Below are 24,870 nucleotides of genomic sequence, written 5' to 3'. Positions count from 1 at the left end.
AGTCACTCCAGCTTTCTTTATCTATCTACAGAACTATATACATTTACAAAGACTCAAAAGCAATTTAAAATTATCATCATTTGCAATAATTACTTGCAGATTACAGGTGTTTAATAGGTTCTAGGAAGAAGTGTTTTGCAGAAACATCAATAAATTTTTTTTTGTTAAAATGTACATCACTTCCATCAATTAGAATTACAACAAACATACCAAGTACTGTATGCTTAAGCAAAGCAAATTCTGCTGCTTATGTCACATGTTCCAAAGGTATCAAAAACTAACAATTATGCAAAGCTGCAGTATGTAACAATCTATTTTTCAGAAGAGAAGGCTCTTAACCCACCAGTGACTCTTCTCAATTAATTCCAGTTCAATATGCAAAAAGATATTTACTGAATCTTTGCACAACTCACTAGCCAAAGCCCTCTGGGAGGTCCAGAAATAAAGGTGAAAACTGTTAAACATATAAATATGAGAAGACAATGTTAAAATCTAAAACACTTTAAAATCTAAAACAAAATAAAACCATAGCAAGAACTGCAGTAGAGGACAACAGCATTGCAAGGGCTTAAAATCTTGCATACATTTTTAAACCTTAAGGATGAAAATGCCCAGGCGAATAAATACTTCTTCATTTCGAGCCTAGAAGGTAGGTGCCTAGGGAGCCTTTCCAAGAAATCTATAATACAAAATTATTATTAATTACAGAATGAATCTACCTTATCCTGAATTCCAAATTCCAAAATATTCCAAAAAACCAAGCCTTTTTCATAGGTGGCTGAGACAGTGCTACCGTTGCTTTCTGATGGTCACTGTACAAAAGCCTTCACACACAAAAGTTTAAAAATATGTTATCCAAGTGACAATTTGATAGAAGACCATACAAGCCTAAACCCATAATTAGATGACTAAGCCTGCTCTTTCAATGAATTCAAGGGGGCTCTGTGAATTTTAATAAACCTGCACAGCATTACACCGTAAGAGTTCAAAATGAATTGGTGTTTTGTCTAATTCCAAATGCTCCATATTATTTCTTACAATGTGAGGACTGAATTCACTTTCTACTCTGTCAGTACATATATTTGTGAACAAGCATTAAAACTTACCAGTGTATATAAATTGAGATCTCAATTACACAAGGATAATTTCTCATACAAGTAACGATCTGACACTTCTAATCTCACATTAGAAATTTCATACACTGCATCAAAGAGGAAGTGTAACATGTCATCCAGCTGTGTCCAACATGTCCATGCAGATTACCTTATGTTATGCTCTCTTCTTAATATATCATGCACATTAACTACACTTTGTAGACCTAGAAACAGTACATAAGATACTGAAAACCTCCCTTCTCTGTTTAGATCAGAACAAAGAGATACAGATAGTACCTATTTTATATAGCATACCATTGAATTCTCACAATTGTGGGAAGAATAGATCACAACTGACAATGAAGGAACAGGACTTTATATACACAAAAAGAGTGGAAGAGTGTCACTGCTTGACTTTCCATTTTCAGTTTTTCAAAAGTTAATGAGAGTTTCTGGGTGGAGTTTTCCTAGTGAGGCTATTAAGATACACTTCCTAAAAATCTCTGGAAAATGAAAAAGAAGGGAAGAGGCAAATGTACATATTGTATATAAACCAGCTAAAATACTAGGGACTGCACAAAGGGAAGCACAAGAAGACAGGCCTTGCTCAAAGGGATTATAATCTAATTATACAAATACAAAATATTCATACTAAAGTAATACTTAGTTGTAACCAATGCAACTCATTACACCATGACCTACTATGGACCCATCACAATAACTTAAGACATTTTTAAGGAGAATGAATTAAATATTTTTGGCTGGTTAAATTGCTTAGTGGACAAGGAAGGACAAAAGAAAAACTGTAATAATGCAGGGTAACAAACTAAATGCACAAAGGGAACAGTATCAGATTAAAAGAAATCAAATCAGAAACACAGAAAACACATTTGTGTGCATAACATATAAATTGGGCAGTAGCATTCAAACACAATTAAGTGATTTAAGATGGAAACAGTAAGATCAACAAGGGTAGCTTTGCAGTAATTGAGTTGGTACAAAAAAAGAGCTCTAAGCATAGTATGGCTGGATTATTGTAAGGGGGTAATGTCACCAATAGTTGATAGTTGAAAGTGACAGGATTTTATCTAATGATGAAATATGCAGAAAATACTCAAATCATGAGCTTGAAGCAAAAGAGAAAAAATGTCATTAATATGGGGGAAAGTATCTAAAGGAAAAGAAGTTTTGTTTCTGGAAGATTTGACATCAAAGGATGAGCAGACAACTATGAAGAAGCAGCAAGTAGAGATGAAAGATTAACAAACAAAGAAGATGACAGAAAAGAATAACTGAATACCAGCCACACAGATATTAGTGGGAAAGATAGAATAAGATTCAAGAATAAAAAGCAAAAGTAGATTGAGAAATGCAAGAGAGAATCAGTAATGGAAACATGTAAATTATCTTTCTAATTGAAGAAGAAATTAAAGACAGAAGAGAAGTACAAAAGCTAAAATCTCTGAGAAGAATCAGAAAATGATCAAGAATACCAAACCAGATAACAAATGAAGAAGAAAAATGTTGCTTTTTGGACAAATTCATAGTTAGTTGAGTAAATGAGTTTCAGTTTAATAGTACACATGATCACCAATTGACAAAAGCTCAAGTGGAATAAGACACAAAAGCAAACAGTGAGAGAATATATATTCAGTACAAAAAAAGAAAAAAAGAAAATTGGATGACAGGCAAACAATTATCAAGAATATCTTTTTAAAAACCTATTGCAAGTTTAAAGTCCTAAGGAAGGCAAAATCTGTTTAAGGAAATCATCGACTAGAAGATGACAGAAAAAGATAAAAAATAAAAAAATACAGTTGCTCCTCCATTTGTGTAGACTTCATACCCGCAAACCTCACTTACTCGTGAGGAGCAAACGGAGGGGATTAAAATGGGGCACGTGTCCCCATTCAAGTCTATGGGGCTTGAATATGTGAGAAAACAGAGGGCTAACTGTTTAGAAGAATGTCATTAAGCTTCCATTCTCATATTCTCTCCCCATAGTAAAGTGGGAATGGAATCATACCTAGGGGTAGAGATGTGAAAGCCCAGAAAAAAATCAGAAACATTTGGAGGTTTTCTCCACAAAGCCTTTTTGCATAAAAACAGAGAAAACTGAAAATCTGTAAGATCTTCTTGTACTTTGCCTGGAAATTAATTGGCAGCCACTGGAGTAATTTTAATATTGGTGTGATGCAATTGCTCCTGAATTTAGCTGTAATCAGTCTGGCTGTCATATTCTGAATCAGTGGGATGTTCCAGACTTGGTACAAAGGTAGTCCAATATAAAGCATGTTGCAGAATTCCAGCATTGAGGTTACCAGCACGTGTACTACCATCTTTACGTCTTCCAATACTACAAAGAGACACAGTCGGCTGAGCAGCCAAAGCTGATACACTTATTCCTTATGTCTAATTCCAAAATACTGTACTCCAAAATTCAAAATTGTCCATATGGGTGGCTGAGATAGTGACACCTTTGCTTTCCGATGATTCAGTACACAAAACTTTATTTCATGCACAAAATGTATGTATAAAATTACCTCCAGGCTATGTCTATAAGGTGTATACAAAACAGAAATGAACTTCATGTTTAAACCTGGGTCTCATTTCCAAGATTAGTCATTATGTATATGTAAATATTCCAAAATCAGAAAAAAATCCAAAACACTTCTGGTCCCTAGGATTTAATGTTTTAACAACCTTTACTTAAACAATGGCAGCAGGATGTAATGCTGCATGCAGCTCAAACAACAGTATTCATCACTTTGCTTCTCATGTGTGCAAGAACATCTTTTCCACAAAGTGAGTAAATCCATGATAGCCATAACAGTAATTTGCAAAAATACATTTCCATCACTCAGCTTCCCCATCCCCTCCAAGATTTTTTCAACCACTACTTACCCACCAGCCTGCTAGTCTTTCTGTGCTTACTGTGCATGCATGATCTAGTTCACAAAGGGAAAAGGCAGTAGTACCACAGGGAGGTACTCTTGGGTTGGCTGGAAATTTCTCACCAGGCTGATTTGATACACTGAGTTAGCCCCTCTAGTCAAAAAGAAGAAATTTTCCCAATCATCGAGTGTGAGGGAGTGAAATAGCCTTTCTGGGGTGTGTGATGGAGGGCTGGAAAAAGTAAAGGTAATTGATGAGAAAAGCAAGTTTCTTTATTTTAGTTTAAGGCAATGGTTTATGATCAAAGGAAAATCAAAAGATAATGAAAAAGTAATGATACAGATCAGAAGTTACTTTCAAATCCAAAACATGACCTGCAGAATGATTAGTGAAAGATGGGCTGGGGAAGAGGCAGTAACCTACCAAAAACAATAAGTCTTGTGACATGTAAAAGTGTAAAGAATATATTATAACATAAGCCCCCATGGACTATAAATCTTCCTCACCCAAAACAGATGAAATGGTTTAAGAGCTACAAAGTTCATGTACAATGCCACAAGGTTCTGTCAATTTTGCTTTAACAGACTAACACAACTATCCCTTAAAAGAAAAAGAAAAAGAGTATGAGCACCATGAAGTGAACACAGGACCACTTTACCATATAAAAATTACTGAAAAGGCAAGATGTAATGGCAAATATGTCTGCTGACTCAACAGCCATCTGAAGAATGTTAACCTTATTTTGCTAGTGTTAGAAGGTGATGGGGCCTGTAATGAAATTTTAAACGGCAGAGACTGCCGAAAAGTACTCATAAAGTCCATTTTTTACTACATGAAACTACATGATCACATTCTGCTCCTTTAATAATAATAAAAAGAAATCATACTATTCTGGACAACCATAAAAAACCTGATAGAAAATTTAAAAGTTTAAACTTAACTGCACTTTAAAAAATACTTATTTATTTATCTTACTTTGTAACTATCAGTGCAAATGAGCATTCAATAGCAAAACTGAACTGTTCTTTCCAGGAGACCTACCAGTAATGAAGTGATGCTCTTAACAAAAAGGCTAATGGGGAATCAAGACAGTGCCTCAAAGTCTTTTGAAAAATTACTTGAAAGCCAACAGATTTGCATACACTTGCTATTATTGCCACATCTGTAACTGTAAAGCTATGTGCACATAGATTTAAGTTCACCCTTGTAAATAAAAAAGAATCAACATTATGAATCCTAGGTGTAATGTGACAACTATACCTGTGAAGAGGGGTTTTTTGCAATGTGCCAAATATCTTGGGGGGTATGTAACTCTTTAGTGAGGTGTATTCACTAAATGCCTCCAGTGTCTGCTATAGTGAGGACCTATTTTTAATAGTGGCTCACTGGAGATATGCCACCAGATCCTTGGTCTGCGTACATGACGCCATACATCGTTATGAGGCTTTCACTTGGTGAATTAAATTTTATTGCTTCCCACCCAACATTCTCCATTAGCCTCCCTTGCTAAATCACACGGGATAAATCATTAAGTCTTTGTAGAGCATCAGAAAACACAGATACACAGAACTGGGATTGAATATCAGTCAGACTCTTGTGAGAGCTGCAGCCTGCCAACAATCTTCCTTACCTTAGAACCTGCCAACATGCCACTCAACATTTTAGTTCCTTTTCCAACACCAACCACTGTTAAGAAAAAGAAAGATGACTTCAAAAACTGGGCATCCTGACTCCATATTCTCTACAGATGTCTGCAATACATCATACTAAGTCAGAAACACTATTTAAAACTTCACTGCATTTTCTGCTAACAGCATCAAATGATTAAAAAAATGAAAAAGTTACTCCAATGCAAGAGAGAGAGAGAAGGAAAGGATAAGGGCAACATGTTGCTGACATGTGTGTAATTGTACGTAAAGACCTTTTTCAGTAGTTTTCAAGTTTTTGCAGTCTATGCCCATTGCCTAATAGGGTCATTCTGCTAGCACAAACTATTATTACACTTGCAGACATCTCTCGTGTTCTGGACTATACACAACATGTTGGATTCTTTATATTTTGATACATTCTTTAATAATTTTAAAAATCTTATCTTTTTATCTTTTACCCTATTCTTTGATTACTACTGTTTTCTTTTGTTTTGTTTTGTTTTTTTTTTTTTTTTTTTTTTTTTGGGCTATAACCTGTATTGGATTGCCTAACGGGAATAAAATTGGAAATTAGAACAAGGTAAACCAACTCACTAGTTCAAACTGTAAAATGCCTAATTACCACAAGAACAAATATGCTACTGCTTGGACATTAAGAATAAAACAAAGCAGAACTCCACAACACTATCTTCCTCAGCAAAGCATCACACTGTGTTTAAACCATGGTCACTGGGTAAGCAACCATCATACTTTTATCATAATGAAGGCAATGAAAGTGAAGGGTCTAGAAACCATGCCTTATGAGGAATGTCTTAGGGAACTGGGTATGTTTAGCCTGGAGACGAGACAGTTAAGAGGTGATATGACAGTCCTGTTCAAATATTTGAAGGGATGTCATATTGAGGATGGAGCAAGATTGTTTTCTGCTGCTCCAGAGAATAGGACTTGGAGCAATGGATTCAAACTATAGGCAAGGAGATTCCACCTCAACATTAGGAGGAACATCCTGACAGTAAGAGCTGTTTGACAATGGAACACACTCTCATGGAGAGTGGGGGGAGTCTCCTTCTTTGGAAGTCTTTAAAAGAGGCTGGATGGCCATCTGTCAGGGATGCTTTCATTGAGAGTTCCTGCATGGCAAGGGATTGGGCTGGATGGCCCTTAGGGTCTCTTCCAGATCTATGACTCTATGATTCTTTCTATCAAAGGTACTAAAATGGACAAACCCTGTACAAGCAGATGTGATTTATGCTAGTTCCAGGTGGATGTTGCGCAACTGAATCTTCCCTTGACTAGTTAAATAAAATGATTCCAGATAAAGGTGGACAACGACAAAACAACAAAAGATTTATTGATTAAAAGACAGGTACAACATGTAGCTGGCTTCATACACATCAGTATAACAACTCATCTGGAATCAAATTAACAGCTTTCCCATAAATTCTTGCTTAACCTCTTACAACACTGCATCTGCACTGTAGCAATAATCCAGTTTGACACCACTTTAACTTCCATGGCTCAATGCTATGGAATTCTGGGAATGCTAGTTTGTTGTGGCACCAGAGATCTCTGACAGAAAAAGCTAAATGTGTCACACAACCAGTTTGCAGAATTCCATATCACTGAGCCATGACAGTTAAAGTGGTGTCAAACTAGATTATTTCTCCAGTGTGGTTGGAGCTTTAGGGGCAACCTAATTAAAGGTCTATTTCCATCAGACTATTTTTTATTATTTATTTATTTAGTAAAATATTAATACAGCCACAATGGCATAGTGGTTTAAGTGTTGGACTACAACTCTGGAGACCAGGGTTCGATTCCCAGCTTGGCCATAAAACCCACTGGTTGACATTGGGCAAGCCACATGCTCTCGTCCTAAGGGGACAGCAATGGCAAACCACCTCTGGACAAAACTTGTCAAGAAAACCCCATGATAGTTCTGCCTTAGGGTCACCATAAGTCAGAAATGACTTGAAGGCACACAACAACAAGAACAACAAAAAATATTCATATCCTGCTCTGTATCACAAAATCAGTGGCATACAAGTAAAATTAATATTAAACGACTAAAGCAATTTAAAATAAAAATTATTTAAATAAACTAAAAACATTAAACAAATTGACAAGCTAAAAGCAAATTAAGAAGGTTAAAACAATTTATAATAATGTGTATACTGTAATTTTTTTTTGAATGAACCAGATTGTGTCACATGTTTTACTGAATAGCTATGTTTTTCTTTGGCACCTAAATAAATCCAGTCTGTGCTGGATCAAGTCATGTCTCCTAAGGGAAGACATTCCACAGTTGGGAAGCCATAGCTGAGAAGACCTTCCTCACATCTTCACACAAGATATTGACTTCACTGGTGAGATACAGAGGACGGCTCCTCCAGAACAGAGAATCATAGTCTTAGAAGAGACTGCAAGGGCCATCCAGTCCAACTCCCTGCCAAGCAGGAAATCTAAATCAAAGCATCCCCGACAGACAGCCATCCAGCCTCTGTTCAGTTCTCAGATAGGGAGAGGTGCTACTTCAAGTGTTAAGGTCCCAAGCCATTTAGAGCTTTAAAGGACATCATAGGCACCTTGAATTATGACTGGAAGCCCTTCTTACTATACCTCATAAAATCTGGCCTCAACCCAATCTGACAGGTTAACAATTGACCCTCTCCTTTTCCATTATTCCCCTCAATCTACCATGTTAACATTTCAAGAGTTGTGATAAGATGGTTTTACTCTGGCTTGGAAACAAACATTCTGTGGTGCTCATCTTTACAATCAAGTACACTGGGACATTAGATGCAAACAACTTTTTAAATTCACTTTACTATAGTTGGCCCTTGATATACAATGGAGTTTCATTCCCCCTGTGGTTAACAAAATCCGTGGGTGTTCAAGTCCCATTATATACAATGGCATAGTAAAATGGTGTCCCATATATAAAATAGCAAAATCAAGGTTTGCTTTTTGGAACTTACATATTTTTTGAATATTTTCAAGCTGTGGATGTTTGAATCCGTGAATATAGAGAGCTGACAGTACAAAACCATGCAGACATTTTTACATTTTAAAAAAAATCTTCATTAAGTTTGAACTAAAATAAATGTTTGCCTCTGATTAAGGACGACACATTTGAAAAAAACTGAATTCTCAAACCACTGTAAAACACTACAGATCACAGCTTGTTCTCACAGAGAAGCAGATAGTCTCGCTGCTCAAATCAACCAAAATTGGTGACCAGCTGTGATCAAGACAGTTTGTTTAGTAATTAAATGGTACTCAAATGATTTTCTGTGGTAGACACCCACTAACATTTAACATGCACAGAGATCAAGACAGTTTTTCAGCAATTAAATTGTACTCCTTGAATAAATTTCTATGGTGGATAACCACTGATATTTAACACGCATTGAGCAACATTTTGGCAACATCTATAGCTTTAGGAAGTAGTTGACGCCTGCCCTCTACCTTGTCCCTCAAAAGTTTGAAAACAGGAAGGAAGAGCCCTCAGTTTGTTTCCATGTGAAACTGCACAGAGATCGTCAAGAAAAACAGTTTCTTTTCAGAAAGAAACACATAAATGCACATATAAAAGTGTCAAATTGTTATATGACTCAATATTACAGGAAATTGCATTACACTTCAGGAAATTAGAGAGCACTCTGTTACAAAATACCAAGATTTATTCAGACACATGAATATATCCACAATACTCAAATTCATAAGATTCAGTCAAATCTGAAACACAGTTCAAAATAATTTAGCTGTTCAATCAAACAAGAATTTCACATGCCAACACGACCTGACAGCTAGTTGTCAGTCTTCAATTCAATCTATTACACATAGTGCAAAATTCTTTCACTCTCGCTCTCTCGTCTACCCACAAGAGATGGTAGTCTTTTCTCATATCTTGGGATAACAACTGCCACTGCTTTTTCCATCTCTAAACTATTTATAGGGATACACAGTACATAGGTATAAAAACACAGCATATGTGAAAGACCCAACGTTATCAGTAGAGACCTTTAATCTATGGAATTCATAGTTCCCTAAGCAAATACACAGCAAGGAATATCTGCTTACTTCCTTTAAAACAGGGATAGGCAACTGTGGGCTCAGACTTTGGAGGACAGCACCTACCATCACAATCCACCCCCCCCCCAACAAAAATGTTTTTTAACAACAGGAAATGACCAGTAATCACTTCCTGTCTACTTTCGTCTGCATGGCTGCAACTTTGCCCACTTCTGATCTACAGGAAACAGTGTGATTTGGGGCACTATCTAAATGAAAGAAAAATGTGCTGAAATTTTTGTTGTCTTGCCTCCTGTAATGCTAGGGCTGTATAATTTAATTTCTGGTAATTGCTTGTAGCTCATTACCACAACCTTGTTTTATAGTTATGGCAGCCAGGAAAAAAAACAGGAAGCATAACTCTACTGTGCTTCCTGGTTTCAGAGTGGCTAATAACACTGTCCTAAACGGTCACTGTCCAAAACCTCAACAGTGCTAAATTTGTCTATAAATTTCTGAATTCTACCCAGCAAAGATAACAATGCCTGAAATTCCTGAGTATAACAAGCAAACACATAATCAAAAAACTGCAGTTGGAAGGAATACCAAGAATCACCTAGTTCAAATATCTACTAAAGACATCCACATATAACGGCCATCCAACTTAAAAACTGCTCCAACAATGAACAGCTCTCACTATCAAGAAATTATTCCATGTACCCAGTAGGTTTTATGTCCTAACCTCTGGAGGAGCAGAAAGCAAGTCTGCTCCATCTTCTGTGTTACAAAGAAGTGTGTTCAAATAACTAGTTATCATGAGATCCAGTGTGGTGTATTGAGCATTTGGATTATGACTATGGAAAGCAGAGTTTGAATCCCCACTTGGCCACGAAAAACCACTGGATGATCCTGGGCAAGTCACAGTCTTTCAGCCTCAGAGGATGGCAATGGGAAATCTCCTCTGAAGAAGCTTGCCAAGACAATCACTTGATAGGGTCGCCATAAATTGGAAATGCCTTAGGGTCATCATAAGCTGGAAATGACTTGAAGGCACTCAACACACACATCTCCTCAATGGCTAAACATACACCCAACTTCCTCAGTTATTCCTCACAGAAGTGTCCCTGTTGTCCAACTCTGGACCAATTTTAGCTCTTTATGACTACCACGTGAAATGTTGAGGCATTTAAGGAGATTTATAAACCCGAGAGCCTTATAGAGCCCTAGTTCTGCAAACCTCAATTCCTCAGGAACCTAATGAGGTTCGCAGAAGTCATGACTTAAAAACATTTGAGGTATTGTACTTTGCATCCAGACACTCTGAAGATGTTTACCACAAATATGTTTCAAAGATGAAGGGCATTAGGAATAAACACTGACATCTGAACACTGTTGCTAAGATTTGGGAGAAAAGGAATAGAGTACAGTTTCAGAGGACATGTAAAGCAGTTCACTAAATTAAGCCACAACTAAATGAACTACTATCTTAATATGTAAGTTACCTAGTACTCCAGCAGCAGTGCTGTCCAGAATCCCACCATGTCCGATCTTTAACATTTGACTCCTCTTCCTCCTACTGGGCTTTGGCATACCAGCTTCTGAAAAATTCCAAAGGATGAGATCTGTCATACTAATTTGTAAAAATAAACAACATAGTACATAAATCTGCATTCAAACTGGAATATATTGAAGTGGCATAGCTAATTCATTTGTAGTACAGAGGAGACAGCGCGGTGTAGTAGTTTGAACGTTGGACTAGGACTCAGGAGACCAGAGTTTGAATCCCGGCATGGCCATGAAAATCCTTTGGGTGACACTGGCCAAGTCACACTCTCTTAGCCTCAAAGGATGACAATGGCAAACCCCCTCTGAAGAAACTTGCCAAGAAAACCCCACAATGGGTTCACTTTAATAAATAATAATAATAATAATAATAATAATAGGATTTATTTATATGCCGCCCAATCGCTGGGAATCCGGGTGGCTTACAACAGAGGGGATAATAGGGTTGCCATAAATTGAAAAGACTTGAAGGCACACAACGACAACAAGTTTAATCCCAAGGAGGGTGGGAAACTGAATTGAGATTCTAGGACAGCAGTATCATACAACAAATAGTTCACCTACGACTTATTTTTAATCTGCAGCACTGGCTGGCATCCAATAGTTAATTGTATTAATACTTAGCATACAGGATGCGTTATTTCTCACAGCAATGAATGAAGGACACCACATTTACTTATTTGTTGAAGTTATAACACCATAACTGGCAACAGTGACAGAGATTCTCCAGTACCATCAACAGCACACTGCAGCATCTCAATGTATTTTCTACATTTAATTGCATATAATGGCAGAGATCCAGCTGACTGCATGCATAACTAAGTCCATTGCTGGCTATGGAAAGATAAGAGATTGGAAGCTGTCCCACAGTTAACAGTGAAAAAGCCCTGTTTCTATGTACATATTAGCACCTGGATCATAAGTGGATGGCAATGGCGCTAAAGCTGGGAGAGGCAATGAGCAGAACAACCTTTTCCAACCCCAGTGTCTCCCAGGTATGTCAGACTAAAACTTCCATCAGACAACACAGCCACCAATGCCTACCAGTATGTCTGCTAATGATTATAGAAGTTTTAATCCTGTGGATCTGGACTAAACATCTGTATAGACCTCATATATAGACTCCATATCTGCAGCTGTAGTCTAACACAGTTGGAGCATCATAGTATTGAAGATGGAGATTTGAAACCCAGGAAAAGAAACTCAGCCAAATTGAGATGAATTCTCTTGTTTTTGCCCTTTGTGTTTTACTTTTAACTACCCTGTCGATTTGTGGAGAATTTAAAACCTATTTAGAGCACTCTGTAAGAAAGTGAAGGAACAGCTGAAACAAATAATAATGTTGATAACTAGCCATGATTATCATTATATTATTGATTTGCTGAAGCAATGTTTAAAATTCTATTTACAGCAATGGTCTGAGATGTGCATAAATTTCATTGGACTGCAGTCAGACCTGACACTCACAGGTCTATTTTGTTTTTATAATAAAACACTCAAGTCCATAAATTAAACCTATGTACTAATTACAGGAGTAAGAAAAAAATATCCATAACATCCTGTGAACCACACACTATATGTACTACAAATCCGTATCAGACTTGCTGGACACTATGACAAAACTCAGCATCTACAACAATTGCAAAACAGCTTTAGTGGGAATGAGGCCTACAATTCCCAGAATTTCCACAGCATTGAGCTGTGTAGCTGTGCTGTGTATTTTCTTGTAACGCCTTTCTGAAAAGGCGGGACATAAATAAAACCTATTATTATTAATATTCTTCTTCTTCTGGGGTTTCTATTTTGATGAGGCACATTCAGCCTTCTCTGTAGCATTATATTTCTTATAATTTTTTTGTTATTGTAATGTCCGATATAATGTTAATAGTGCCGTGTTAATTTATGTCAGGGATAGGGATTTAACTCAGATTTGTTGCATCGCTTTGTGAATTTTTATGTATTTCATTTTGCATTTATTGAAACCTGCCTTGATTCCTTCGGAAAAAGGCGGGATTATTATTATTATTATTATATAAATATAAAATCTATTATGATTATTATTAATATTCTTCTTCTTCTGGGGTTTCTATTTTGGTGAGGCATATTCAGCCTTCTGTCAGAGAGAGCAAACTACAGTTCCCAGAATATCTATCTCTCTATCTATCTATCTATCTATCTATTATTATTATTATTATTCTGGGGCTTGTATTTTTGTGAGGCATATTCATCCTTCTCTGTCAGAGAGAGCTCTCTGGTGCCACAATGAACTACAGTTCCCAGGATTCCCTGTAGCACTGAGCCAGGGCAGCTAAAGCGGTCTCAAACTGGATTATCCCTGCAGTGCGGACGTCCGCATGGCATTACCTGCCAGCAGCTTCTCCCTGAGCAGGTTGAGGACCGCGGCCGAAGTGGGGCCTTTGGGCTTCTGGACGGCGAAGAGGCCGTTGAAGGAGAGCAGCCTGGACGCCAGCGTTTTCCCTGGGGCCGACTCCATCCCGCTTTAAAGACCGCCGCCCACGAGGTCCCGCCATCCACAATGATGGGGAGGCTATCGGGAGGAGCCTGCGCTGACATGAGACCCGGATGCTGCAAGGGAATTATGGGAGTTGTAGTCTTTTCCTGCTTCTTCTCTGTGGAAATGGGACCAGATAAAAAAGATTGTATTTTAAAAAGGTTTTATAGGAAAGCAGTGTTGTTTATTCTGCGGCTCAGTGCTAGAACACTTGTTTGGTATACAAAAAGTGTCAGGTTCATACATTTGGAGGCCCAAAAGCAGCACACACTGCAGAAATAATCCGCTTTGAGACCGCTTTAACTGCCCTGGCTCAATGCTGCTAGCGAGGGAATCCTGGGGACTGTAGTTCTGTCTGTGAGACTTTGTAAGCCTTCTCTGTCAGAGAGAGTTCTGGTGCCACAATGAATTACACTAATCCTAGGATCCCCTATAGCTTTAACTGAGCCAGGGCAGTTAAAGCGGTCTCAAACTGGATTATTTCTGCAGTGTGGCTTTGGATCATGATGCAAGGCACCGCGAAATGGAGGGCGTTCAAATGGGCAAAAATATGGAGGGGCAACAAAAAGCTCAGCTAAGATGGGAATAATCAGGTTCATGCCCCTCAGTCGCGTTCAAAATGGAGGACATTCAAGAACGTGGAGGACGTTACAAAAACATGGAAAATCATGGTATAAATGAAAGGTATAATGGAGGACCATGACAAAATCAATGCTGAAAGGACTCCTATAAATGTATATTCATGCCTCCTAGTCATGCTCAAAATGGAGGGCATGAAGAACATGGAAAATCAACACTGAAAGGTATAAATGTAAACCCATGCTTCTTTGTCAAGCTCAAAATGGAGGACATTCAAGAAAAACATGGGGGACCTTACAAAAAACATGGAAAATCAAAGTATAAAGGTATAAATTGGATATAGTATATCTTGATTTTAGTAAGGCCTTTGACAAGGTTCCCCATGACATTCTTGCAAACAAGCTTGTAAAATGTGGGCTAGACAAGGTAACTGTTACATGGATTTGTAACTGGTTGACCGGCCGAAGCCAAAGGGTGCTCAACAATGGCTCCTTTTCATCCTGGAGAGAAGTGACCAGTGAGGTCCCACAGGGCTGTGTCCTGGGCCCAGTGCTATTCAACATTTTTATCAATGACCTGGATGACAGAATTGGGAGCATACTTATCAAATTTGCAGATGACACCAAATTAGGAGGAGTAGCTAACACACCAGAGGACAGGATCAAATTCAAAATGACCTGAATAGACTAGAAAGCTGGGCCAAAGCTAACAGAATGAACTTCAACAGGGAGAAATGTAAGGTACTGTACTTAGGGCAGAAAAACGAAATGCATAGATATAGGATGGGGGACACCTGGATTAAGGAGACTACGTGTGAAATGGATAATATACTGGTAATGGGTTTATTCTTTTCATAATTATGACAGATAAATACCTGATCCTTTGCAGCTAATTGGATAACCACATTGATTTCCCATGATATGCTTAATATACAATCAGGTGTCAGGGGGGAGACTGCGCTTCCTTTAATGCATCCAAATCTATCTACTAAAAGATGCTGGAGGAACGACAATGGAGACTGGTTCCACTTATGATTAGAGTTCTGAGTAATTTTACACCGTATAGGCAACTTATTTTCCTGAATATCACATTTGTGTGCAATATTAACACATAAATTTCTTTTCCCAGTTGCCCTAGACCTGTGCTCAGTTCACACTCAATCATTCGGCAGAAACAGAAGGGTGGTGTTGTCGTTTTCATGGCAGTACACCATTCTCTGCAAAGAGGTGTCACTGCTGTCTGAGAAAGCTGCTGCGTCTCTGCTTCTTTTACCCATCAGTTGTGTAGTCATTGCAGCTTCATTGCATGACTTAAGGAATTATATGACATTGGCCAGTTGTTTAGTCCATTAATCTTAACCGCTGGCGCAGAGTCCTATAAAGAATTCCTAGGGCAGGCTTCTTCTCCTCACCCTAGTCCTGGTCATTCGTTTTCTTGAATAGCTGTGAAAAATGAATTGCTCAGGGTCCTAGAATACTTTCGTGTGTCAGATATACCCCATGTATTTGATAATTTGGTAGTCACGATAGAGGAAATGTGGCATCTGTACAGCATGACATCTGCTACAAAGGATATTGTCATTATCTAAGACCTGGCCCTGAAAACGTCCTGCTTTATATTAATTCAGGATCTTACTTTGGTGGTGGGAGTTGCATTGTTCATATAAAGATGTGATATCCAGCATTGCTAAAGCAAGCTAGCATTTCAGTCGTTACAGTTTCTTCTTATGACAGAAAAATTCTACAGGGTCCTTAAAGCTTTGATTTGTCGTAAAATAATGAGACAGATTTGTCATGATGGTTCCCTTGGAACAATCAAAACTTCTAAAAAAACATAAATTAATCCAATTTGATGGACACAATGAAAATACAAGCAGGCAGGTGGGGTGAAGGGGTCTGAGTGTCAGAGCAGGACTTTGTGTGTGTTGTTTGCCTTCAAGTCATTTGCCACTTATGGCAACTGTAAGGCAAATTACCTGTCACAGGGTTTTCCTGGCAAATTTCTTCAAAGCGGGTTTGCCATTGCCATTCTCTGAGGCTGAGAGACCGTGTCTTGCCCAAGGTCACCCAGTGGTTTTCATAGCCAAGCAGGGATTCAAACCCTACTCCCCAAAGTCATAATCAAATGCTCAAACCACTACACCCTGTTTGCTCATTCCTCATTCAATCACTAAGTTTATTAGCTGACCATGGGCAAGTCACTATCTTTCTAACTATCCTACCTTGCAGGGTTGTTATTAGGGCAAAATGGGAATGAGCCATGTACAGTATGTTACTTTGAAATTCATGGAGGAAGAACAGAATACAACTATTAAAATGCAAATATATAATTGTTGGCTAGCTAACTTGATGCTTTTCTTTTCCTCAGTACAGCCAAGGATAAAGTGACATCCAACTCACAGAAACTCATTTGCCCCTGACATTTCTGTAATTGTGCAGCCTGCATAAAATAGCACTAAACGTGAGAAATTAAGTTGGAAGGTGAATGAAGGCTAGAAAATAATTACTAAACAGTGCAAACTGCTCATTTGTATGCAAATGCACTTTTAATGTGTGTGTGTGTGTGTGTGTGTTTGTCATTACAGTTTTTATTCTGATTTTCATATTACACATTGGAAACTGAAGATGAGAGACTGTACCTTAGGACAAGTCATGTAGGGGCTGCATATGGAAGGTGCTTTGGAAAATTAGTGGATCTGTCTCATCTTTTAATAATGCAATTCAAGAAGCTTTAAGGAGGTGGAAGCATCCTCTCAAGAAATATTTGATTAATTACTTGGCCCATTTACACCAGAAATGTAGCTGTATTTTTCACTGAATAAAATACTATTTCAGTTAAAAAACCAACTGTCTCTAGCCTCTGAGTTGATACTGAGAGCAAGCATCATCTCTATGTGTTAGCTCAAGGGAAAAATAGAAATCAGATGTCAACCTATTCTTCACATAGAATCTTTCCTGGAAGGAACTCTACACAAGCTTTGAAAGTCAAAATTCTGCTCAAGCAGACAAAAAATAAACAGGTATCAAAGATTAACTTATTTTATTTGTAAGTATGTTGGTATGAGTGTGATTATTGTTTTTCTTTTCATGTTTCCCTTTCTTCCAAATAAATTCTTTTTTATATGTGGGTTTTGCTTTCCTTTCCAGGAAAACCTATTCGCTAACATCTTCCCCATGTAAAAAAAGCTGCATAGATATTAAACTCCTAGTGTGCTTTTAGTATATTATACAAGATTTTGTTAAGTTCTGTGTCTTCTGGACTATGAGAAAGACACAGAGAGAGAGAGAGACAGAGAGACAGAGAGAAGGGGGGGGGGGGCTTAAGGGAGGGATCCTTGACTGTAGGATTTTTAAAAGTCCCAAAGCTGCTAGATAGGTTACAGCAGAGAGGAATCAGCCAGCCCTCTACATATTGATGAACCACAAATGCCAGCATTATTCGCTAGTAACTCTGCTGGTCAGGGCTGCTGGGAGCTGCAGTCCAAGAACATAGGAACCGAGTGATTCACTACTTCCTGGCCTGGAGTGTCTAGGCTAATATTAGCTTAGGGAAGACAGTGTTTCAAAAGTTTTGAAGGGCAAATGCCTATAAAAAGGAGTGTTACCCAAAATGCCAGGGTCCCAGTGCACCCACAGCCAGTTATTTAATCAGGGAAATTACAATAGCTCAAGTGAAGCTGCTGAGAGGGCTTTGGACAACTAAAAGCAGGGATCAAAACTGTGAATTCCTTTTCTTTTTTCTTTTTTTTAATTTTATTTTTATTTGGTTTTTCTTTTCTTTACATCCTTATTTTCAGTAATCATCAATAAAAGATCATACATATCGTCTATACCTTCCCTTATCCCATTCCCTTCCCTCCCTTTCCCCCCTTAAACCCCCCACCCTCTTACCCTTCCCCTCCTTCCCCTCTCCTCCCCCCTGTACACATCCTAGTACATTCCAACCTATATAGTCCTTTATAGATTACATATTACTCTTTCAATTTTCCTTTACAATCATCATCCTTCCTTTACATATATCTATATACAAGTCATTTCTTTCGCTCTTTACCTCTTTACTTCCTAATCTTCCTTTTCCTTTCTTTTCCTCTCCTTTATTTTCCTTTTACTAGTTTTCTTTTCTTCTTTCCACATAACGTATTACTATGTTCCATTCATCTTTATCCTTATCCTCTTCCTCTTTCTCTCCTTTTAACCTTTTAGACAATCTGTCTGACTCTCTCATATCTAACAATTTATTAGTCCATTCTTTTAATGTAGGGGTCTGTGTAGATCTCCATTTTTGGGCGTATAACAACCTTGCTGCTGTCACCATGTATAACACAATTTTCCAATATGTTCTTTCAGTCTCTCTTCCTACCACGCCTGTCATATTTAACAAAAATAACTCCGGGTTTTTCGGGAAATTCCTTTCCAACATTTCTTTCATTGCTTCATATATTTCCCCCCAAAACTGCTTTGCTTTGTTACAGACCCACCACATGTGGTAAAACGTTCCCTCTGTTTTTCCACACTTCCAACACATTTTGTTTACCTTTTTGTACATTTTGGACAACTTAACCGGTGTCAAATACCAAAAATAAAACATTTTAAAGAAATTTTCTTTCAGGTTCTGTACCATGGTGAACTTCCAGGTTTTCCTCCATGACAATTCCCAGTTTTCTAAGAATATATTTTGTTGTATTATTTGACTCCACTTTGTCATGTTTTCTTTAATCACTTCCTGTTCCAAATCTCTTTTTAGTAGTTCCCTATAATATTTTGTTATCTTTTTCATTTTCTGTTTTTCTAATATTATTATGTCCAATTCATTGTTTTTTTTCTCTATTCCTTCTTGCTTCATGTCTTTCTTAAATCTTTCTTCTAATTGTTTATATGCAAACCATTCTATTTCTATATTCTCTTGTTCTAATTTTTCTCTAGATTTGATACCGCTTTTTCCCCTTCTTCCACAATATGCTCATATGTTATCCTTTTTTCTTGTACCTTTCTAAATTTTCCAAAATGAGCTTCTTGTGGTGATGTCGACCGTGGAATCTTATTGTAAAATCTTTTACTATAATATTCCCAAATTTTTAATAGTCCTTTTCTAATCACATGATTTTTAAATTCCTTATTTTCTTTCCATTTTTTATACACTAAATATCCATGCCATCCTGTTTTATTGTTATGACCCTCTAATCTTAGCACCCTTTCATTCCTTAGGTTAATCCAGTCTTCCAGCCACAACATTCCACAAGCATAATAATATTTTTGTAAATCTGGTGCACCCAAGCCTCCTCTATTTTTTACATCTATCACATTATTCCATTTTATTCATGCTTTCCTGCCAGCCCAAATAAATTTTGCTAGTTCCTTTTTCCATTCTTGAAAACATTTATCATTGTCAATAATAGGCAAATTCTGGAATATAAACAAAAATTTGGGAAGTACGTTTGCTTTTATGGCAGCTATTCTACCAAAAAGTGACAAGTGTAATTTAGACTATCTGCTCAGATCTTCCTTAATTTCCTTCCACTTTTTCTTATAATTATCAGCAAACAATTCCTTTTCATAGAAACAGAACTCCAGAATGCAAGGTCCAAATGTAGTTTTATTTATAACAGCAAAAGGAGAAATCAGCTTTCACACAAAAACACATGCTTACACACACATACAAGAACTAACGTTTTATAAGGTGATAGCAGATAGTGGTTTTCAGGATTGGAGAGGGTGATATTGTACCCAATTCCAGAAGCAGAGGTTCCTATGAGGGGGATCTGAGTTAGCCAGAAGTTGTTGAGGAGTCAGGTCAGATACAGACCTCAAGACAAGAGCAATTTGGTAGTGCCTAAGCAAGTATACTTATAGGGCAAGACGTATCCCAGGGCAGTTTGGGATTAAGGTGAAGTTCCCAGGAGGGAAGAATAGAACTAGAAGTCTGTAAATGTCTAGAAAATCACTGTGAATGTCCCTGGACAAAGAAGAGGAAAGTAATCTTGGACTTCTGTTCATGTGTAAGCCCAAGGTCTATTATCCACCATCACTCCTATCTGTGAAGGGATTATACAAATTCTAATCTTAAGTGAACTATCCTGGCTAAATGCCCTGGCTTCCCCCATGCTGAGCCCCAGGATCTCAAAATATGGTCATGGAAGTCCTTATATGGCATGGCTAGTTTCCCGCACTGAGGTGCCCTCTTGGCTACCTGCCTAAAACATCTCTTTAATATCAAACTGATTTTAAAAAGAGAGAATGTGCCAAGTGAACTAAGAGAAGGAGACTTTGTAAAGCATAATAACTGGGAAAAAGTGGAAGAAGAGAGAGAGAGAGAAAGATCAGGAGGAAAAGTGATCGGAAGGTAGACTACGAGGAGAAGCAATCGGATACATTAGAGGACTAGGAAGACAAGTGGACGGAGATAGAAGGAGAGAGACGAGGAGGAGAAGTAGACGACAGCAGACAAGGAAAAGAAGTAGACGACGGTGGACAAGGAGGAGAAGCAGATGACGATGGACGATGATGGCGGACGAGGAGGAGAAGCAGATGACGGCAGACAAGGAGAAGTAGACGACGGTGGACAAGGAGGGGAAGCAGATGACGGCGGATGAGGAGGAGAAGCAGACGATGGCGGACGAGGAGGAGAAGTAGACGACGGCAGACGAGGAGGAGAAGCAGATGATGGCGAACGAGGAGGAGAAGCAGACGGTGGACGAGGAGGAGAAGCAGACGACAGCGGATGAGGAGAAGCAGACGATGGCGGACGAGGAGGAGGAGCGGACGAGGAGGAGAAGCAGACGACGGCAGACGAGTAGGAGAATCAGACAGTGGACGAGGAGGAGAAGCAGACGATGGCGGATGAGGAGGAGAAGCAGACGACGGCGGATGAGGAGGAGAATCAGACAGTGGACGAGGAGGAGAAGCAGACGATGGCGGATGAGGAGGAGAAGCAGACGACGGCGGATGAGGAGGAGAAGCAGACGACGGCGGATGAGGAGGAGAATCAGACAGTGGACGAGGAGGAGAAGCAGACGATGGCGGATGAGGAGGAGAAGCAGACGACGGCGGATGAGGAGGAGGAGCAGACGACGGACGAGGAGGAGAAGCAGACAACGGCAGACGAGGAGGAGAAGCGGACGGCGGACGAGGAGGCGAAGCAGATGACGGCGGACAAGGAGGAGGAGCAGACGGCGGATGAGGAGGAGAAACAGACGACGACGGACGAGGAGGAGAATCAGACGGTGGACGAGAAGGAGAAGCAGATGACGGCGGATGAGGAGGAGAAGCAGACGATGGCGGATGAGGAGGAGAAGCAGATGACGGCGGACGAGGAGGTGTAGCAGACGACGGCGGAGGAGGAGGAGGAGCAGACGGCGGTGGATGAGGAGGAGAAGCGGACGACAGCAGACGAGGAGAAGTGGACGACGGCGGACGAGGAGGAGAAGCGGACAACGGCGGATGAGGAGGAGAAGTGGACGACGGCGGACGAGAAGGAGAAACAGACGATGGCGGACGAGGAGGAGAAGCAGATGACGACGGATGAGGAGGAGAAGCAGACAACGGACGAGGAGGAGAAGCAGACGACGGTGGACGAGGAGGAGAAGCAGACGACGACGGACGAGGAGGAGAAGCAGACGATGGTGGACAAGGAGTAGAAGTAGATGAGAGTGGTTAAGAAGAAAAATTGAGACTGCGATAGAAAGCTCATAGTAGAGGCTTACCCCTCAGCGTTTTCAAGGCCAAGGGCTGCGTGGAAGAGAGAGGAAGTGACTAAAAGGAAGTTGTCAGAGGCCTAGATTACAAAGAAGGGAGGCAAGAAGAACTTCAAAAGGGGTAAAGAAATTATTGAGGATACCTAGAGGTTTGGAGGTCTAACTATAAGAATAAGAGAGGAAGTGGATACAAAGAGAATAAGTAACAAAGTAACTAAGAAGGTATATTAGGTAGACTTGGAAGAGATACAATGACCCCTAGAGGCCTGGAGGTGCAGGAAAGATATCACTAGGCCCAGCAATAAACAGAAGCTAATAATAACAAGAAGTGAAAGGGAAAATAAGTTAATTTGGAGTTCACCAAGAAACAACCTTTATAGAAATGTTAATACTGCGGGGGGGGGGGGGGATGGAGAGAACAACAATGATGACAAGAGAAAAGGAAAAGGAAATGATGCAACAGCAAAATTAACCAAAACAGACTATGGCCCATAGACCTTAATTGGAAATGAAGACAACAGACCCCAAACTCAAAATACTGGAAGCAATTCAAAAAATCGAAACGAACATAAGGCAGGAAATAAAGGATTCGAGAGACGAATTAAGAAAGGACTTTAAGAAAGATATGAATGAATTAAAAGAATCGATTAAAGGGATATCCGAAGACGTGAATGAAGTAAAAAAGAAAATGAACAAATTGGAAATTAAAACGGATGAACTGGAAAGAGTAACCCAAGATATCATAGTAACACAAACACAGGAGAGAAATCAGAATAAACTAAAGGAACTGAGAGATAGAAGAAAATGTATTAAGATCAGAGGGCTAAGAGAAAGATACAATGAAGATCTTTATAACAAGATGGTACTGGCCCTAGCAAAACTGATTGACTGCTCAGCAGAATATCTTGACTTGGACATAGACAAGATCTTTAGGATCAACTCGGTAGCGGCAAGGAATAAAAACCTCCCAAGGGACATTGTTGTGTATTTCACAAGAGAGAGGATTAAGGACAGGATCATACAAGAAAGCTATGAGAAGAAGATTACAATAGATGGAGCAGAAATTAAAATATTCAAAGATGTACCTGGTGAGACATTAAGGAAAAGGAGGGACTACATGTCACTAACAAGAATGCTGCAGATGAAAAACATTAGATACAAATGGGAACCACTAGAAGGAATATCGTTTATGTGGAGACAGAGACATTACAAAATAGACACAATAGAAAAAGCCAATATTTTTTATAACAGATAGTTTAAAGAAGAAGAAAAGCTAAGCAAGGAAGCAAGGAAGAAGAAGGAGGATGAAAAGGATGAAAAGCAAGACGACTAGGAGGAAAAAGAAGGGGAAGAAGAGAAGGCCACAGATGGAGAAGGAGAAGATGTAAGAGAAGAAAAAGAAACAAATGAAGAAGAACAGTTAGTTGGGGCAGTTGGAGGAGTTGATCTGGAGTGGGAAGAGGAGGCAAGAATTCTGAGAGGAGGTATTGAAATAATAACAGAAGGAAGAAAAGAGAGTAAAAGAGAAGAAGGAGAGACAAGAAAAAAAGAGATTTGACAAGTGCATAAACAACAGATATGAAGTTCCTATCATGGAACATAAAAGGGATGAACTCAGTATATAAGAGGAAGAAAATATTTCATGAATTAGAAAAACAAAAATGGGATATATGTTGTATCCAAGAAACAAGAATAAAAAAAGGAAGAAAAATATTTTAAAAATCCCAAACTGGGAGATCTATATACCTCAGCAGGCACAAAGAAAAAGAATGGAGTGGCAATATATATAAAAAATAAAGTTTCCGTGAAAGAAATAATAAACGACCCCAAAGGAAGATATATAGGAGTAGAAATAATAGTTAATGGAAAAAAACCATTAGTAATAGGTGTATATGGGCCTACGGAAAAAAAGGCAAAGTTCTATAAAAATTATCAAGGGAAATAATGAGTTATAAGTATGAGTTTCATATCATGATGGGGGACTGGAATGGGGTCTTAAACCCACAGTTGGACAGAACTTCCGTAAAGAAAATTAAAGAGGGCCAAGGGAAACTGCCAGAAATACCAGCTTCATGTTAAAATTAATGAAAAAATTAGATTTAGGTGCTAATGTAATAAAATGGATTGAAGAGATATATAAAGAACAATCGGCGAAAATTATAGTGAATGGAGTTAGAAAAGATGAATGTAAAATAAATAAAGGAACAAGGCAGGGATGCCCCTTATCTCCATTATTATTTATAATGTGTCTAGAGATTTTATGTAACAAAATAAGAGAGGATAAAACAATACAGGGAGCGAGATGTAAAGGAAAAGAAATCCGTATTAGAGTATACGCGGATGATATTATGTTGATGGTGGAGGATCCTATGGAAAATATTCCTAAAATCTTAAAAATAATAAATGAATTTGGAAAATGTGCCGGACTTAAAATAAACAAAGACAAATCTGCTATAATTACATATAATATAACAAAAGCATAGCAAGGAATACTTCAAGAAAAAAATGGAATTAAAATACAGAAGAAAGTAAAATATTTAGGTATACAGATTACGGCTAAAAATAGCGAATTATTTGATAATAATTATAAAGTGAGATGGCAGAAAATAAAGAAAAATATGGAAAAGTGGTCAAGATTACAATTATCACTTTTAGGTAAAATAGCAATAGATAAAATGTGTATATTGCTGAAAATTTTATTTTTATTTCAAAACTTGCCAATAATGAACAACAATAAGATTACTTAAGGAAATTTATTTGGGCAGGGAGGAAGGCCAGAATAAAGTGGAATATATTGATAGATGCAAAAGAAAGAGGTGGTTTAGGATTACCAGATTTAAAACTATACTATCACGCTTGTTGTTTGGAATGGGT

General features: G+C 38.4%; 1 protein-coding gene across 2 annotated transcripts in view; it reads right to left on the bottom strand.

Annotated features, from left to right (window-relative positions):
- The window catches only part of TRUB1 (TruB pseudouridine synthase family member 1), a 51,671-nt gene extending 37,891 nt beyond the window's left edge, over positions 1-13,780 (bottom strand). The window contains exons 1-3 of one of the 2 annotated variants that reach the window (XM_089509983.1): positions 13,580-13,780; positions 11,155-11,250; positions 5,620-5,675 (exon numbers count right to left, since the gene is read on the bottom strand). In XM_089509983.1, the coding sequence (XP_089366109.1) occupies positions 5,620-5,675; positions 11,155-11,250; positions 13,580-13,709 (282 nt within the window). In that variant the 5' untranslated portion in view covers positions 13,710-13,780. The remainder of the gene's footprint in view (positions 1-5,619; positions 5,676-11,154; positions 11,251-13,579) is intronic. The other variant, XM_089509982.1, reaches the window with a different exon arrangement.
- Between the last annotated feature and the right edge of the window lie 11,090 nt (positions 13,781-24,870).

This window comes from Sceloporus occidentalis, unplaced genomic scaffold (assembly GCF_023333645.1).
Source record: "Sceloporus occidentalis isolate IW3139 unplaced genomic scaffold, rSceOcc1.0.p SCAF_2, whole genome shotgun sequence".
NCBI lineage: Eukaryota > Metazoa > Chordata > Lepidosauria > Squamata > Phrynosomatidae > Sceloporus > Sceloporus occidentalis.
Note: the sequence above shows the minus strand (reverse complement) of the source record. Positions and strands in the feature narration are given on the sequence as shown.